Source organism: Ciconia boyciana, chromosome 11, assembly GCF_034638445.1.
Source record: "Ciconia boyciana chromosome 11, ASM3463844v1, whole genome shotgun sequence".
NCBI lineage: Eukaryota > Metazoa > Chordata > Aves > Ciconiiformes > Ciconiidae > Ciconia > Ciconia boyciana.
In genome coordinates, this window is record NC_132944.1 from 3400453 (window position 1) to 3419932 (window position 19480).

Below are 19480 nucleotides of genomic sequence, written 5' to 3' on the forward strand. Positions count from 1 at the left end.
ATGATGTGGAACTGGATTGACTTGCAGCAAATAACATTACAATTTTCTGCTTGTTATTTTCATATGTCTGTTGTATGCACTGTTTGATATATCCATCCTGAATACCTTCCTGAGGGCTTTATTCATCACCACAGAAGATGAGTTAAAAAAAAGAGCTGAGTATTTCAAGGCATTCTTTGTCACCAGTATAACCCAATAAAAAGCAGGCTCTGTGTACAAATGTAAAGCCAGGGATTGGCAGTAGATAATATCAAAGAGTAAATATACGCTACAATTCCCTACACACCAAAATGTCCTCTTTGTTACATTAGTACAACCACAACATGACAAAGCAGCAGTAGTAGTATCAATTAGAAGAATTCAACCAACTGCTTATTTGAAGTAGCCCACTGTTACCAGATTTGTATCTTGCAACCCCGATTTCTGAAGATACACAGCCTAGAAAGTAGTTGAGAGAAGGTAAAGTGGTCTATTTATCCATTAAAACAGCACAAATCTTGGTGCAAGCCCTCCTAAATTTTCCAAGTTGAAAGCACTATAATGAATTGGCTAACATTTTCTGCTGTGGCCAGTCTTAGGAATAAACTAATTCATATGGCTTCATCTTTAATAGTATGGATGTATCCCCTCCCATAATCTTATCTTTGGACATCATTGTTTATTTTCCTTCATGTTTTTATGGGAATAATCATATCACAGCCAGCTGTAAAAGGGATCAAAGGTTACTGCTGTAAAATTGTCACTCTGAACTTTTCCTATACAAACATGAAACAGCCGATTTGTTCACTGACCCACTGTTTGAGAGTCCCGTTTACAACAGCCATTTAAATGTGCACACTAATAGATGTACAGTATTAAGCAGTCATGAAAACATTTTAAAGCTTTGCTCTCAGTGTTTTCTGCAGCAGACTTATTTTGAATTACACGTCCAATACAAATATCACAGTAAAAAAATACAATATGAGGTGAGTTAGCATATGGAATAGGGGTACAAGTGAATCGTTAGCTAAGGTTCACATTGGCATCTAGAAAAAAACATATGGCTCGAACCATTGGTTATATACGACGGCATATTAAATACTCACCTGAAATGTTCACTGTACAAAAGTAGAATTAAATACAGATCTTGGGTTTTCATGATCTAACACAGGTGACAGAGCACTCTTCAAAAGAGACCATTCAAAAAAGATTTTAAAGACTCTTACTGAAGAGTATGAAGTGCGTATCACTGTGGAAGACACAGATGATAAATCCTAAGCCAAAGAGCATTTCTAGATGTACAGATGTCTTCCTGATAAACGGAAAGGGAAGACCTTAGTATAAGAGTGAAAAGATAAGGAAAGATCTGTATTCAATAGTTTCTCCAGAGAACAAGAATTACAGGCGTGTAATGTATTCGTTCTCCTGAAGAAAGTAACACCAGATCTTCAGGGATATAATTCATAGGGGGAGGATGGCAACCTTTTCAGAATCTTAAAAGCTGAACATACAGGGCTGTGTTATGCCTGAAGCCAAGAAAGAAGAGAAGAACTAGGCCCAAAAGTTTATCTTCCAAAACCAGAAAACAACAAAGAAGAAAGAGTTCATAGAAATAAATAAATAATGCATTTTAGATTAAGATGTAATTTTTTAATTACAAAAGAATGCATTTATTTAGAACAATTTAAAAAGGAGAAAGTAAATGATAAGTCACACATCATGAAAAGTTTGAAAAATTTCCAACAAAATATAGGATGCAATCATGTTTTGATTATAGGCCTTCAGGTAGAGAAAAAAAATGCTGTCCTACATTTGAAGCTTATTTGTAAGGTTGGAACTTGTCACATCTCTCTCATTTTTCTGTATGTTCTATACACTAGAAGATCCCTATTTTTGAGGTGTGCATGGCTAATAAAAATATCAGCGATTAGCAGTTTAAAAAAAAAAAAAAAAAAGGATTTATACTAGCAGAATAGTCCTGGCAGAACAAACATTTCTCTTACGTTAACACAGAACAAATTTCCAGCAAGCATTTCTGTTGTCGTCAATGTTAACAGGACCCAGGCCTCATTCACCTAATCTCCAACCAGGATATTGTTTTTAATAAAAAAACCAACAAAACAAAACCAAAAACAAAACACCAAGAAAAACCAAAAAACTTTTCTCCATTCCACTTACACTGGGCTACTGCAGTGTTTTCTATATTAAAATCTATATGGAAAGCCATAAAATGAGGTGCTAGCTTTTCATCTCACTTCAAAACCACTTGCCAGGAGTGACTTTCATTGCTATAGGGTTTGCATTGGTTCAAGAGAAAAATTTTACTGCAGAAAGGAAGGGAAAGAAAATGCAGTACAGCACCTCCATGTATTTTTTTAGTATCCGAAGAGGAATAATCTTTTTTCAATAGCAGTTAATATGGCACCTGTATATTTTTCAGTTTTTGCTTTTATTCTCAAAACATTGCTACACCATTATTTCTCACCTTAAGCAGCTAAAGCAAACTGAATTAAGGATGAATGAAGCAGACGAGGAAAGAGTGAGGCCTGGTGGTGTAAAAATCTAACATGTAGCTTGAAAAGTTTTCAAATCTTCACACTTCACAATTTTTCCATACTCAAATGTGAGGTAACTAGAGAAACTTTTCAGTATATAATTAAAAAAGATGCAGTGATTTTTGGTTGTTACTCAGATTATGCATTTTTGCCTGAAGGGGAACTTGCTGAACTTTCCAAAGGCTGTTAGATCTACCAAGATCTACAAGATCAGTCTTGTCTCTTCCTTCAGAATGAAGAATTTGTGAGAATTGCAACAAAGACTTGGAAAAAATTGCTGAAAACTAGCAGAGGTTGAAAAGTCCTGTCTTTTATGCCATTTGAGACCACCTTTATATCTTTCTGAAACTTGCATAACTAGGATGAATCATTTGTGAAACCTCATGTGTCAGTGGTCTTCTGAGAGAGCTATCCAGTAAGGAAACACTCCTCCATTCAGAGAAGGAGAACATGCATCCATCCAGAGAAGCCCTATAGTATATTTATAAGACAACAAAATATCTAAATGAACAAAAGTAGACAAAAAAAGAAAATTGGAAGTAGACGGCCAGTCTCTTTGACTTAGTTATGTGCATTTTTCATACACCTTTCTTTAAAGTAAATTCACGCATGTCTTCATAGAAATATGTCTGACATTTCAGTATGAAGAATCAACAGGGGAAATCCTTTCTCTGGTGTCTAGGTTTGAACCCTCTGTTTTGAGAGAGGGCACAAAAAAGAAAATAATGTCTTTAGTACTGCAAAGTTTTTGTCAGTCTGGATGAGTTTTTATTGGAGCATTACAAGGGAGATCTGTCAGTTACCTGAAAAAAAAAACCCAACTATCATAGATTCTTTATAACTGTTCTAGGAGTGAAGGCTTTTGTTGAGGGCTGTGGCTATCTGTCCAATAATGACTGAATAGAAAATAAGCAAAAATAAAGATAATCTAATATACAGCACAAGCGTATGATGGTGGAAACTGGTCTTATTAGGAATTTGAATGATCAATCTAGTCGTGAGAGAGTCTAGAGTTTATTCCTAATCTTACTGTCATCCTCTTATATATATAAAGTGAGGGGATGCTCTACCTTCTTCTTCCGCATCTCCAGAAGTGCATTAGACATCAGAGGATTCTTGCAAATCCTCCAGCTCCCCAAGGATGCTACAGACATCCTCATCTTCTTCCATCAACTCTTCTTTAGCTGGCTTCCTGAGAAATGTAGTACAAGTGTATGAATTCATTTGGATGGGCCACAACACATAGCGCATCAAAACGCGCTCAATTCAAGGTCCGTCCAACAATGGATCTAATTTGACCTGCGTATAAGTTCATCACTCTCCAGTGGACACCTTGGAACTATTTTTGAATCTGTTGGCCCATTTCCTTTTTTCATTATCATTCCACAGATGTGAAATGGATGTAAAAAAATCAAAGTCACTGAATAAACAAAATGAGAAAAAAATCACAGAGGCCTCTTGGCAGGAGAGAAACAATACATCCTACCATAGATATTTCTACAACTAAGAGCAGAAAGGAAACTAAGAAGATGGATGTTAGCAAAGAAATATAATTAATGTTCATTTTGTTTTAAATAGTATAAAAGAATAATGATTTATCCGTGAATTAAGTGGACAAAGATATGCAGAACTAAAAGCTACCTCTCAGACTAGACAAAGAACTGAAAGGATGTAATTTGCTTTTTTGTGCTTGTAGTTGTTTACACTCACCACAACCAGAAAGACATCCTGACAGAAATGCCAACAGACAACACTCCTCCTATAGCCATCAGGAAGAAAAGAACGCACATTTAGAGGTCTTCTTTTCATAAAGATCACCATTACCTGGGCACCTGTTTTGTCACCTTTATGCTGTGACAATTTGAATTTTCTCTAATGATGAGTGCTCCTGACTCAATAGTCAAGACACACAACCTCAAAGCTGAAGATCCGTATTTAATTACTTACCACAGAACCTTGGGAATTTACCCAAACCCTTAATCTCTCTAACAGCAGTTTCCACCCTCTATTTTTTGCTCTGTGGATGCACTAAAGAGAGAGACCTAACTGTCCTAGTTTCAGTTAACTGCTTTCCTGCATTTTCTTCTAAAATGCATGGCTGCATCTCTTTCTCCAGAAAAAAATGTATCTATCTGTAGATGGGAAAAGCGAGAAAGTACTGTTTATCTTGAATGAAGACAAAAATCAGTATCTTCTGAGATAAAAATGTTCTTTAAAAGATTCTTTAAAGAAAAAAATATTTTTCTTAATTAGTCACCTCTTTTTCTTGTAAGCATCATGTAAAACATTCATATCTGATATGGGGAGTAAATATCTGTCTTTCAGAGCTGCTCTCTTCTGCAAGCTGGCACAAATACTTGATCTTAGAAAGATCAAGTAGAGAGCACCAGAGTGCTATAAAACATGCTGCTTCACTGCAGTGAAAAAGGCAAAATAGTTCAGGACAAAAAAAATACAGGACAAATTTTACTAGCTATCCTAATCTATACTATATTTAGCACCACGATTCAGTGCAAATATTTAGTATATTAAAAAATGCCATGGATTTTTGTATTTAGCAAAAGTTGGGGTTTTTTTTAAATAAAAAGATATTTCTAAGAAATCATGCATAGTAGCCAACATATACATTTCAATATTTAATGGATGCTTAGGCCCTTACTATTAAAAATAAATCTGGAACCACATTTTTCATTACCTAATAGGAAAGAAAATAAATTCCTTTTAATCATATTTTTATATATATATATTTATATATATATATATACACACACACACACACATATATATGGTAGTGCCAGAACAGAAAATATTTCTTTTTTTTTTTAATCAAATGGTAGTTTATACTTTAGACTCAACAATTTAAATTATTCTGTTATTGCAGAAGTGGCAGCAACAATATATTTTTGACAAAATAAAACAGTATGTTTTAGAAAGCCTTCATAACATTTTGCTAGCCATTGTCACAGCTAGCATTTTCCAAGTAGCACTAGTTTATGAGCTGTCATCACTGAAGTAGAAAAAGAATGTCCGTTCACAGTAGTGTCAAAAAATATATTCCTATTTTTGCGTATTATCATTTTATAATCTTTTCACTTTATCTCTTCTGCTATACATACACACCTTTGTTCAGTTCACCTATTTTACTTTTTCATCTGTTCCTCCTTTGAAAACAGTAAAGCAATTAACAAGTACCATCGTTCACACACACAAACACTCTGTCGCTTTCCTTATAACATTATCTTGCCTTGATCAAAGATTAAGCTTTTTTTTTTCCTAGACCACATGGGCATTTACTTTTAGCATACCTGGGTTTGGATTCTGTTGAGCCCTCTGAACCAGAGAATTTGTCCACGTCGAAGTTCTCTCTCTGCATGATCAATTTCTTCAACATCTTCATTGAGTTCTTCTTCAGGGACCTCCTCCTTCTCAGTGAGCCTCCCTGCCTCCTTTAAAAACTTTAGCCTACTTGTTGGGATGGTTGCAATGACCTAAAATTATAAAGAAGTACTGAAAACATAAGCCTCATTTGATAACAATAGTATAATAATCTGCTAATTACAAAAGAACACTGATATTTTAATGAGATCTATAATATTTGAGGAAAGTTAAGATAAGCATATTCATAATAGTACTTTACACTTATACAACTCCCTTTTAGTCCAAAAATATTTAGTTTACTGTGTAAACCATTCGCATTACTTGCGTCGTTAAACCACATTGGCAATACACAGCTATGGAGCAAGTTTAAGGCTGGGAAAATTGTTGTCCTTTCTCAAAAAACTAAAAGAAGATGTAAGTATTTAAAGAAAACTTAGCAAGACTGATGCTTCTGCAATTAGAGTTTGGGTATTTCTAATGACTGATAATAATCTAATGTATATTAATGCGAGCTGAAAATTAGTTGCATCTCATGCTTATAAATCTTCTCACACTACATTGGTTCATGTATTCAGCTTCCCTTTGTTTCAGCAAGTTGAAATGCTTTTCTCAGCATTTATTAAAAATGAGGTTTCTGAAAGGTGTGGGTTTGACTGTCTCCCTTTTGGACTGCTTATAGGGCTATCTCTTACTCTGTGTCCTTATTACTAATAAATTCTGATTAACTCAGCCCCTCTTCTTATTCTGTTTGTCCACCAAAATGGTCCTTGGAAGTAATTAATACGGGAGATGGCTAATAATCTTACAAATTTGCAAATACCGCAGTTAGACAATGTTATAACACAATTATTTTAAATACATTTCAGTGTTACTCTCTTGGGCAGTCATTTTCTCTTTGTTCTGATTTCTTGAATAAAGAACCACCTTGAATAAAAATATGAGCAGATGGCTATTTAAAACAAGACATTACCTGGAACATACTGAACGCTTAAAAAAAAAAAAAAATCTCCTACAAAGTTAACTAGTAGACCCATTTAGCAAAAAAGTGCTGCAATTTTCTTTTTTGTTTGTCTTTGTTTCTTGCAGTGAGCTATCACATCTCTGAAGCCCAGATGTGTGAAAGATGGAGACAGAATTGGATAGTTGCAGGAAAGTTGGTGAGGATATATCTTACAGTTTTGGAAAACTGGAACGGATATAGTGAAGACACATGAAAAGGCACCAAATATTTTCAGGATGAAAATAAACTGTTGAGTTTGCTGAGGGTCTCCTTGAACTTCATGATCCACAACTCCCCTTTTATTATATTATTTTTAAAGACAGATAAAGAAATGTCAAAAAACCAGTTTCTACACTACCAGAGAACCTTTTTAAAATGCATTTTGGGGTTTGAAAAACAAGATGTAAACTTGGAAAATTAATGAATTGGTGTGACACGAGCAAAGACAGAACAGCAGAATAAAAGAAAAGGTAAGTGCTAGTCATTTAAATACTTACTGAAACTCCTTCAGCTTCCCAGCTTTCAAAACATTATAATGCCAGCACTCTACAGAAAGAAGCTACTTGAGACTGGTATCTGATGAAACTGATGGTGACAAAGTACTTGCAAGACAGTACACATAGAAACAACTGTATTTGGTAGTGACTCTGTGCGATAGAACATACCTCTCCTTCACGACCTCTCTCAGCCAGGCTGATAGATTCTGCTCTAATTCTTTTCTTAGGGTGTTTACATGTCTTTTTGTTTGTTCATTTGTTTTCCATATCTGCAGACACCTGCCCAGTTCAGGTAATGGCAGACTCAATGGACTGGATGTAGATTAAGGAACTAAATATTATTCCCAGGAAAATTATCGCAGTTTTAAAAAGTGATCAATAATTCTGGGGATGTAACATGAAATATTTTAGAAAGACTTGGTTTTCAGAAGTGATGAGGGCCACCTTTTAGAAAACTGTCCCTCAAAGCATCTCAGATTGGCTTCCTAGAAATTACACCTTAAATCACTTTTAAAAGTGCCAACTTCAACATCGAAACTTGAAAATCTTGATTGATTTTAGTGGTTCACAAGAACAGCAGGTTCAGGAAACTGATAAAACAAAGGGATAACAGACTTGTTTTGTGCTGAACTAGAATTAGTCATAGCAGGAGAGAAAAGGCTGAGATGGAAGAGAAGCACCTCTTCTAAAGGAAAAGAAGTCTTTCTTACTGTAGAGCTCCATGAAGAGAGGACTTGCCACAGACTGTAAATCATGTAAATATGTAAATAATGCACTTTTTTAGTTTGTGTTTTTCTTTTCTGGTCACTAAATACTGACCACAAGAGAAAGATATATTTTTTTTTTCCCATTCTATTTACTTTATGTAAAATTGTAGTCTTTTCAGTGATAAAATTGTGTAAGTATTCCAATACTGGTTCTAATTTAATGGCAAGGCTCTCACAATAAGGCTTGGGCAACTATGCCCATCTTTAAATTGAAAACAGATGCTGATATTATTCTTAGTTTTGAATGGTTATGTAATAGCCACATATGACAAAATTTAGAAGCCAAATAGTACATTGATCAAAGGCTGTGGGAAATTCTTCACAGCTGAATGCTTTTCTTCCCCCCCTCCCCAAGTTGGCATTTTCCAATCAGTTGAAAACAAATCTTTTCTTTCCAAGAATTATCACACTGATTTTAGGTCTTCCTCCTGTAAGGTCATAAATCAAATCCCATCTTCAGGTCATAATTACAGTAGAACAATCTAATAGTGGTGGTTTTCAGCAACATATGCATTAAAATGCATAAGGTCATGACTCGGACCTTATTTCTTAAAAAAAATCTGAGGCCCAACTGTCCAAAAAGTTAATTTTTTCCATAAGAGAACAAAGAATCAGTTTTGAAAGCTAGCATCTATTCATTACAATTCCATCAGAACCATTTCAGTGTTCAATTGCAGTTGGCAATTTCTTGCCTGTTTGTTCATAGTGGCAGGGGGCAAACTAGTTGATCTATATGTATCTTTACATCTGAGAGGCAAAATGTAACTTCACATTTTTCACTTTTTTTTTTTTTTTACTGTGTCAGGTGGCATCAACTTAAATACATTAGTGATGCATTCAAAGATGAAAAATTTAACAATATTAACTTTGCAATATACATTTGTACATAAAAGAATAACGTAGTATTTTAGCAATACTAATTGTATCTGTATTATTACTTCCAGACAGATAATCACATAACTAACTTAATTATCTCATTGACACTTGTTTTTACATCTATATATAATTTTATATTAGCTAATGATGACACAGGCTGTAGCAGAATTTTAAAATGACACATGAATTAAACTGCACTTTCCTGCAACTATTATAGGAAAAAATCCTTTTTCTTTCATCCCCTCTTCCATCCTTCGCACACAGAAGTAGGTGGATAGAGGATCACTGCGGATGTATATTAAATGCACTGGACTTAGTCCAATGCCAGTAACAAGGCTGCCGTGGATTGATAGAATGGCAGTTTCAGCAAGGGAATGAGTGGCTTGACATAGAACTGGAACGTCTTTTCAGTTTCAAAAATTTGCCATGGCTGAACATGCACATGCTACATTGGGTACTCTATTGCAGGGAAGTTGCATTTGCCCGTACTATACTTTTTTTGTGACTAGAGGACTAGGTTATGAATCAAATGTCTTTCATGAAAAAGCCTAACTGAAGATGACCTTGTTGATAGCACGCCCTGCTTAGGGAAAGAAAAGATACGAAAATTAACAAAAATCCAAAGGAACAGTGGGATAAATTATCCTTACTACTATATGTGTTCTTGAAGTACTCAGAGAGCACCCTGTATTTCAATGTGTGCTACATATGACATTGTGATAGATCAAGGAAACAACAGTATAGTAGGATTATGAATAATATCAGATCTTTGATTGGTTTATAAAAACAAAAGAAAGAACTTTGCATATTCCTGAATGCTCACCTGACCCCATACAAGTTCTCCTAATCCAATAAATACACACCACATCCACTGGTCAAGCTGCAGGGGAGAACAGCTAAATGGTTTCCCTCCAAACTGGACAATTACTATCTACAAAGAAAAGCAGAGAAGAAAGGGGGTAAATATTTTCTGGGGAAAAAAACAAAACAAAACACTCCCTCCAAAAATCCCCAAACCCCACAAAAAACCCCCAACAACTTTCAGTCATATTTTACTTGAGATTTTACTTTGTCTTTCTACATATTACAGCTCTGCTGGTTTAATTCCAACATATTTTACCAGTAGAATAGTCAAACATATTATTAACAATCTATCGTTTAGTGGACTGAATCTAAAGAGCACCCAAAATCAAAATACTATGTTATATTCCATATACGTCATTTGACACTCTTAGGTGGCATTAAGTCAAGCTGACAGAAGTACATTTTTGGAACCCATCCAGCAAAAGCTTCAGAATCTCCGTCACTAAAAATCAAACCACACAAACTTATGCACCTTGAATTAAAGGTCAGAAAAAGCCATACCAGTTCTGACCAAAGCTTCCTTAGCCTCATATCTAACAATAGTCATCTATGAATGCCCAGGAAGAAAGAAAACAGGGCTGTCCCCATGCATTCTCCCAGCTTCAGAGTATTCTCAGCCAGGGATATGTTGACTCCTAAAAAGTTTATTTTGGAATGTCCATTGCATGAGAGATTTTTCCCTCTAATTAACATTTTATTGTACACTTATAGACATGTTATCATGGATAGACTGCTAGTATATCAAAATCTAGTCCTGTTGGAGGAGGAGGGTGGAAAAACCACACACCTTGCAGCGGGATAACCAACACACACAGAATCTGAACAAGTTTCTAAGCATGGTTAGATTTAGAAGGGTTTGCTAACTGAAAATCAGATATTATTGATATTTTTTGTTAGTAGTGCTGCTGCAAAACCAGCAACCTGAAATCACAAGCCAGAGATTTAAACTGTCAAAGGCTGCAAAACAGAAGTTCAAAGTAATTTATCCAGTCTAAGATACAAAATAACACTAATACAAAGCGGTTGCTTTCTTGTGTGAGCAAATAAACACAAACTATGAACACAAACTCATTCCACACAAAGTGCAAATACACAGGAAGAAGGAAGGGGACACAGAATGGAAGGCAGTGGATAGGAAGTGGGGAAATGATTGGAGAGAGTAAGGAAAATGGAGGAGACAAAACAAAAATTGTGAACGTGATGCTAAAATGATCAGAAAGAAATTACAACTCCACAAATTGAGACATTTCTAAATGCTATATGGTAGGTATGGCATATTTTAATCCATCTTCCTTCACTGTGAAAATTATTTATTTATTCTGAAAGCAGAGAAAGGAATTAAAAAAATAAAGCTATTGCTTGTCTGAGGACAGGAGTGGTAACTACCCTTTTATTTCTCAAGCTGTTGTAGCTCTCAGAGAAGCACTTTCTGATCCTTATCGAGGATGCATTGTAATAGTCTCCATATTTTTTACCTTGAAAATTTGGCCACTGCTGCTGGCTTTTTTCTTTTTGGAGGAGTTTAGGAGGAGGACTAAACTAAACTAACTAGTAGTTAATGGAACTATTCAAAGATGAAGTATCAAAGCCAATTAGTCTGTACTTCACAGAAAGTGTATTAAATACACATGGAACTAAGAAAGTTTTAAATATGAAATAAACACACTTCTGTAATCTCTCATATCCATCTACATAATCCAAGCTCCTGGAGACAATCATTTTCTCTTTAGAATAAAATGCCTGGCTCACACATCCAGCTATTAAAACACATAGCCAAAATAATACTCCTTTTCTGACATTGCTTCAGCAAGCAACATTATGCAAAGCTGTATTTCCACAAGGTAATAAACAAAGCGGAAAATCAATAGAACGGTTAACCTTCTGTTGTCCGAGAAAAATTACCTGATTTTAAAAAGAGACTTAAAGGCAAGTAAGAGTCACAGCCTAAGTACTCTAATGCAACAATGTCCTTTTTGATTCACTGTCAGAGTGCAAACCTAGTGTTTTGAACTGTGCACTTAAATATTTCAGCTACTAGGAAAGCAGGGAAGAGTGAGTAAAATCAGCAGCTGATTCAGAAATGTGGCTAGCAGCTAGATGACACTTTTCCTTCAGCCAGATAACTGAGTACAGTAATGCCTAGAACTAAGAAAACATCCTCAAACATTATCCATGATTAAAAAAAATTAGAGATTATTGTGAATTTGTCAGGCCTCTCCTAAAGGCAATTTAGTTTATGGTAATAAACCCATGTTTTTGAACTAGCTGTTAAAGACCATCACTATCAAGTTCCACTACCAGTCACTGGTGTCCTTTCTCCCACACTTAGACGACTGAATGGTTCCCCTTTCCTGTTTCACTATAGCCCAGATTCAAATAGCTCTATCCTCTTCCTTACTCCTTCCATGAGAAAGGTCCCAATACTGATAGCTTCCAGGATGCCACTGCAGAATTGAGCAATAATGTCACGCTAGAAATAGCTCAACTCTAAGAAACTGTGAGGGCTGCAGTAGACTTCTAAAAGGTAATGTCAAATGGTATCACAACTACAGGATAGATGCCAGCAAATGGATGGATACAGGAGCAGAAAGAGGATTAGAGTTCTTACAGCAGAAAAATTACAACTGTTTGGGAAAAGCATATATTTCTGTAATTACGTTCACATAAGACCGGGACAGCAAACTCACGAGATGGACATGAAGAATTACTACCAAGAAGTAGTATTACCGAGAACATCAAGTAGCATTTCGCAGTGGCATTTATCCTCAGAAGAACAGATCAGCATTAGCTATTTGAAGGCCAGTTTGTCTATTCATGTAGTGAATTAATGTAAAATGCTTTGTTGCTGTTGTTTTGTATACTATTTAATTATTTCTTCTAAAAAAACCAGTTACAATATCAACACATCATGATGGCTGTTATTATTGTACATCTTCAGATTAATTTAAGATTTGACTAGTTATAATGATTAAAATTTATGCTGTATTAGTATGGCTACATAACATTTTCCATTATTGACACTTGTATTGATTGAGAAAATATGTGAAACCAGGTGGTTTACTATTAAGTGTGCCTCCTACAGCATTTAGATTTCAAAAAAAAACACACAGAAAAAAACTTAAGGTAAATTTCTGATGGATAGTTACTAATTCTTGCCCAAATTATTACCTGAATAGCAAATGTACCCAGTACAATAGTGCAAAAAATAGGATTTCTGAAGATGCCATCAAAGACATTTCTTTCGCCGTGGATTTTCCGTGCGTTGATTTCATTGAAAAGCTGCATCATGACAAAGGTGTTGAAGATAATGGTGTAATGCTCTGAAGGAGGAGAGTGAAGCGGTGCATTCCTCCCACTGTCAATCTTAAACATTTTCTCACCTAGGTATAAGACAAAAATAAAGGTTTTCACTAGAATAAATTAATCAATCTTAAATTTATATTCCCCTTGTTTGCTTTAGCTAGTTGTCTCCTGTGCTCTGCTTTACCAGCTTTCTTTCTGCACTTACTGTAATACAGGCAGAATTTATAACACCATTGAGCAAAAGACATCTAAGCTTCCTGAACAAGAAGCTTCTCAAATGATAACTTGTGTCTAATAACTCAGTATACCTACACAAATAGTTTCCAGTAGTACCTTTCCTCTAACCAAGTAGTAATTATTCTAAGAAGTCAATTCTTTCTGATGTCTTTCTGATGTACCAAGCACTTGAGACCACTGACAGTATGTTTGCGATTTTCTACAATAATTAGAAGCAACCACTCTTCAGCAGTTTTCACCCATTTGCTAATCCAGTATGGCATAACTCTTGACAAGCATTCAAGGATATTAATGATAAAAACCACAGACATTCCTAGTTTTAAATAGAATTGGTTTTGATCATTCTGCTAGTCTGCTTTGAAAGCACACCATCAGGCACTGCTCTTTATTTTGATAATTTGACTATCACTTTTAGATCTGACCAATAAAAAAAGCAAGATACAACCCATGATGAGTAACTGTAAAAATGAGATAAGTTTTCAAAAGATACCTGCATGTGAGGGACCTCTTTTCTTATAGAATCAAAGAATGGTTTGGGTTGGAAGGGTCCTTTAAAGATCATCTAGTCCAATCTCCCTGCCATGGGCAAGGACATCGTTCAGTAGATTATGTTGCTCAAAGCCCCATCCAACCTGACCTTGAACACTTCCAATGATGGAGCATTCACAGTTTCTCTGGGCAACGTGGTCCTGTGTCTCACCACTCTCATTGTGAAAGAATTTCTTCCTTATGTCCAATCAAACCTACCCTCTTTCAGTTTAAAACCGCTGCCCCGTGTCCTGTCCCTACAGGCCTTGGTAAAAACTCTCTGTCTTTCTTATGAGCCCTCTTTATGTATTGAAAGGTTGCAATAAGGTGTCCCCAGAGACTCCTCCAGGCCGAACAACCCCAACTCTTTCTTCACAGGAGAGCTATTCCAGCTCTCTGATCAGTTTTTGGCTCCTTGTCTGGACCTGCTCTAACAGGTCCACGTCTGTCTTGTACTGGGGACACCAGAACTGGATGCAGTACCCCAGGTGGGGTCTCACAAGAGTGGAGGAGAGGGGGTGAATCACCTCCCTCGACCTACTGGCCGCACTTCTTTTTATGCAGCCCAGGATACGATTGGCTTTCTGGGCTGCAAGTGCACATTGCCAGCTCATGTCCGATTTTTCATCCACTTTATTATACACAAAGTTTACAGATAACATACAGTTACTGCAAGAGGCATTGTCTTAAAGTAAGGATGGGGCATTCACATCAAAGTGTAAATAAGGAATGAAATAAGAGTAAAGAAGATTATCACAATACTACTCATTTTCATAACCAGTGTTTTGTTAATAAAAGCAAATTAAAACTTGAACATTTTTCTGCTATCCCACTACCATTATATTCAGAATTTCTGAAGAAAGAAGAAAGGTTTCCTCAGGTTTTCTCCTGAGATTGTTAATTCCATCAGCTAAGTTAACAGTGAGTGGTTTTTTGCCTTGGGATATTTGAGCAGTTCACGTTCCAGTCTCTGGGAATAATGAGCATATTTCCAAAGAAAGAATTTGGTTTATAGTCTTTTGACAGAAAGTAGATTATGATATCACAAATATATCAGTAACACAATATGAGGCCACAAAACTTAGACTGTGAGAAAGCAGAGATTTTTAAGAAGATTATGCATCTTCAGAGAGATAACTAAGTATTAAAAAACATTCCCTTACTACATATAAACAATAAAGGAAAAAATTAATGAAAGCAAACAGATGTCATAATTTTATCTTTTATAGACACACATACATATATATACACACATTACATCTATTTGCTTTCATTCAATACACACACAAACACAAACCTATGAATAATACTTTCCTCACTGGGAGCACCTGTCCTTAAGTCTCTATTATTGCATTGTATCACTTAATTGGCAAAGCAGAACATGCTGCTATTGTGGAATGGCAGGGGTTAAACCCCTAACTAGTTTTTATTTCTGAACATGTTCCACAAGGCATTATAGCACATCAACTTTAAGTTTATTATGCCTAGTTGCTGAGGTTAAGATTTTTTTCATAGTACGGTTTGACAGAACTAGACAGTGACTTCTGGATTTCTGATGTGCCTGATGTCTCAAAGGCATTACTGTATGTTCAAACACAATGTATTTATTGCCACATCGTAGAAAAAAGAGAAAAACTTGATGTACTAGTCTCTACAGAAACCTACTACAAAAAAAAGGAAGTATTACTTGATCAAAATATAAAATTTTCTCATTAATTTGGAATTTATTTATCAAAACACTGAGTTTAAGAACATCATCTCACCGCAAAGCTGAGCCTTGTGAAGTTTAGAAAGGAAAAGACCGTATTTTCCTAGGCTTATCAGAAAATTGGTTGGGCTCCATCCTTCAAAGTATGCATGGGTTTTCCAGGGACACACAGAAGTAATTAGAATAGGGTTTTCTAGAGCCTGGTTTTCTTTTCATCAGGGCTCAGTATAAAGTATTTTAAACCATAAAACTCATCAAAAAGCCATTAAAACTCCCCACAAAGTTCACAGAAGTTCTTGTTCCAAGATTCATATCACATGAATAACCAAGACCTTCTGCTCCTGTTTTAGAGAATCTGAAATTACAGTTTCCTTAGACTTGCTAGGTGTTCTCAGAATACACTGTAAGCTTAACAATATTACAGACCATCTCTCTTCAAAACCTTTATTTATTTTGCAATTATTTTGGTTTAACTAGCTCCACTGTAAAGAGACCGTCACCTCATTTGAGCATTCCAAATAAGCTGCCAGTTGTTGGTAAGGTGGAGCAAGACTTTCACAAAAACCTCCTAAGAATCATAAATTTACACTTACAGCTTATATGGAAGTCTGTATGTAAAAAAAAAAAAATTCTGAAAGATAACACATGTAATTTAACAGTGATGACATAGCGACAAAAACACAATACCCAACTGATGAAATTATCAGTCCTTTGAGCAAGTTCACTTATTATTGAGGAGCAACAGAATCTATTATTAGCCCCTATTATTCCCTACAGCAAGAAACATTCCTCCTCCTTCCCTCCCCTCTCCAAAATACAACCTATAAAAAGCATCTGTTGCTAGCAAGGCCTGAAGAAGAGTCCAGTAATCTTGTAAATTAGATTTTTTTCCCCTTTTAATATCCATTCTAGATATTAAATGTCAAAACAGAGTGTTATTTGTATCACTTAATACTGATTACTTGCTTATCTATACTGCTTAAGATCAGCATTATTTCTTGACTATGGCAAACATTTTGCTCCCGATTAGAGCTACTCCAGATATTGGTAAAATGGATCTTGACTATTGTTGTGTTTTGGTTTTTTTTTTAATTTGTGGTTACATGTCTACTAAAAATGAGAAGTCTCAGAATGAAATTTCAGCATAGAAGAAGCATACTAGATACTCCCATTAAAATGTAACCTTCTATGCTATGTTTTAACATAAACTTTTGCCAAAGCCCGAACCTACATTTTGTTAGGAGACAAAAAAGCTCACCCAGACCCTTCCCAATGTAAACAACATATGAAAGGTGACTACATCGCTCTATTGCATCTGTTCTGTTTCCCCTACTGTTTCTGATCCCATTAAACAGTTCAGTCCTGCTAGCTGTTTAACTATGCCAGACTTAATATATGTGCATTAAGTGGTTACATTTAAAGCATTTTGACACGTCAGGCTACAAGACCTAGATGCTTCTCAATTAAGCCTAACAAACTTTCTTACCAACAAAAAGAAGTGTAAATATGAGAGTAAGCTGATAAACAGCGTGGCCCAGAATGTTCTTCATCATGGTACGGGATATAAGAGGTTTGTTCCTGCCATATGGCTTTCTTAGCAACAGAGCCTCTGTTGGAGGTTCGGTGGCCAAAGCAAGTGAGGCAAAGGTGTCCATAATTAGATTGACCCACAACATCTGTACAGCTTTTAGAGGAGAGTCCTGTGGAGACAAATTAGAAAGTTACATATTTCCTAGAAAAAATAACTGTTGTCAGGTCATTTACTGTGATTTCATTTCTTCCTGTGTGACTGCAAGCAGTGCTGAAGACAGGATGTTGAAATACATGGACCTTTGGTCTCACCTACTTATGACCTTTTCTTATATTTCTCGTGCAAGACCAGAATCACAGGAAGCACAGTGATCTGAGCAAAGATAAATTATTTCTCTCCAGTCATTTAAATCAGGAATATTTACAATCACACAATTCTTATAAAGCATAACATTAACACTTGATAATACATTTTACAATACCCCTCTGTTACTTCATGCATCATGCTTAACTTTTCAGCTGAATTTAGGTAACTAGATAAGACAAGTGGGAGTTTCTCTCCTGGAAGAAAAATTATACTGAAACAATTTAAAAGTAATGTTTCCGTTTACTATAACCTACCTATCTTTTTTTTTCAGAAACAGCTTGAAATTATTAAAAATTTATTAAACACTTACTGAGACATTTTAATACATCTTACTTAAATAAGACCTTTTAAAAACAGTAGTGACCAAAAAAATGCCTGATACTTGAATTTAAAAAAATATTCTGAAACTCATTAGAGTTTCATTATATCAAATGTTCAAAAGTAGGAAAATCTTTATTATTTTACTGGGTAACAGGATAGCATATTTGAAACTACGGAACTGGAAAGAAAAAAAAAACCCAACACATTACTACTTGTCAGGATGTATTTATTTTCTGAAGCAGATCGCCAACCGCTAGAAGGAGCTCTTTCCTCACTTAATTCAAGAAAGAGTCTATGGTCATATTACAGAGATCATGTTTTAAAAAACCCCGAAAGTGAATAAATAAAGCAAACTAACACAGATCTCTAGATAACTATTATAAAGTTTTGATTTGTAATTCATTGGGGCAGCTGTAATGATAGATAGATGCAATTGCTTCAAGAAGCCATATCAGGACAAATGAAGTAGGTTCTTTTTTTTGTATCTAAGAACCTCCTATGCCTTTAGACTTAATACAAAACGGGCAGCATTAGTAAGGTCTGCTTCCTGTTTCAAACAAATGGCTTTTTATTAGGAAAACAGAATCTCTAAAGTAATAAGGTATCAGTATGACAAATTTTATAATGGAAGGGAGTTAATCTACAGTGTGAAAGTTGGAAGATCAGAGCGCTATTTTTATGCTTTACATTACCATGGTGCTGCAGTAGTGAAGCAAAGAAATTTATGGAACAGCATACAAGCCAAATCAAAGCCAATAAAAACACCTTATGAACTCTGCCCTTTTCTTCAAAGGCTTAAATGTTAATTTTTAATGAAATATTATCAAACAATGAAGGCCAATATCCATTCAGTATCCCAAGGACATATGGAGAACAAGGGTAAGTGGTTTGGTCTCTTGTGGATCTGGCTTATATTCCATCTCTTCCTTGAGATAAAATATTATTTCCTCTTGAAAACATAGTTTTAACACCCTTACATTTACACAGATTTTGATACATTTTATTTATTAACAAAATACTCAATTTTGGCTTATTCAAAGGGATAGAGAAAAGCAACCTACTGTTTCTAAGTCTTAGAGGTTGGCTACATCAGGGAAGGGAGGAAGATTAGCATTAATAGATTCTTGACCTCTTAGTTATGGGTTGCATTAACTGGGCTTATCTGGAGAGTTCAGCTCACTCATTTGATATGCAGCTGCAGGAACAGGAAACGTCTTTGTCTTTAGAGGTGGCTAAAAAACTAAAAGCAACCAGGACAAACTTCGTTCCAAATTGAGACCTCTTTTATTTTTATTAATGCTAATGGTTCAAACAAGGAGAGTACTTGCACTAAAAGCAGTTTGTTGTTAGGGCTCAGAGACCCTAGACTTGGACATAGTATATAGAGAAAAAGGAAAACATGTTTTCTACTGAAGAATTTTCCTTGTCGTATTTTTACCTGTCTAGTGAATAAGTTTTCTTGAGAAACATTCTTTACTTTGAGATGTTACAATAGCTGAATTTCTGCTTCATGCGCTGACTTCTGTGTCAATAAAACTGAATTTGTCTGTTACACTTAATAAATAGAGTC

General features: G+C 35.4%; 1 protein-coding gene across 1 annotated transcript in view; it reads right to left on the reverse strand.

The window, feature by feature from the left end:
* ATP2B2 (ATPase plasma membrane Ca2+ transporting 2) overlaps positions 1–19480 on the reverse strand; it is a 440022-nt gene that overhangs the window by 11938 nt on the left and 408604 nt on the right. Inside the window, exons 21-24 of the mRNA XM_072875775.1 lie at positions 17179–17392; positions 13085–13296; positions 9876–9983; positions 5840–6022 (exon numbers count right to left, since the gene is read on the reverse strand). Coding sequence (XP_072731876.1) covers positions 5840–6022; positions 9876–9983; positions 13085–13296; positions 17179–17392 — 717 coding nt within the window. The remainder of the gene's footprint in view (positions 1–5839; positions 6023–9875; positions 9984–13084; positions 13297–17178; positions 17393–19480) is intronic.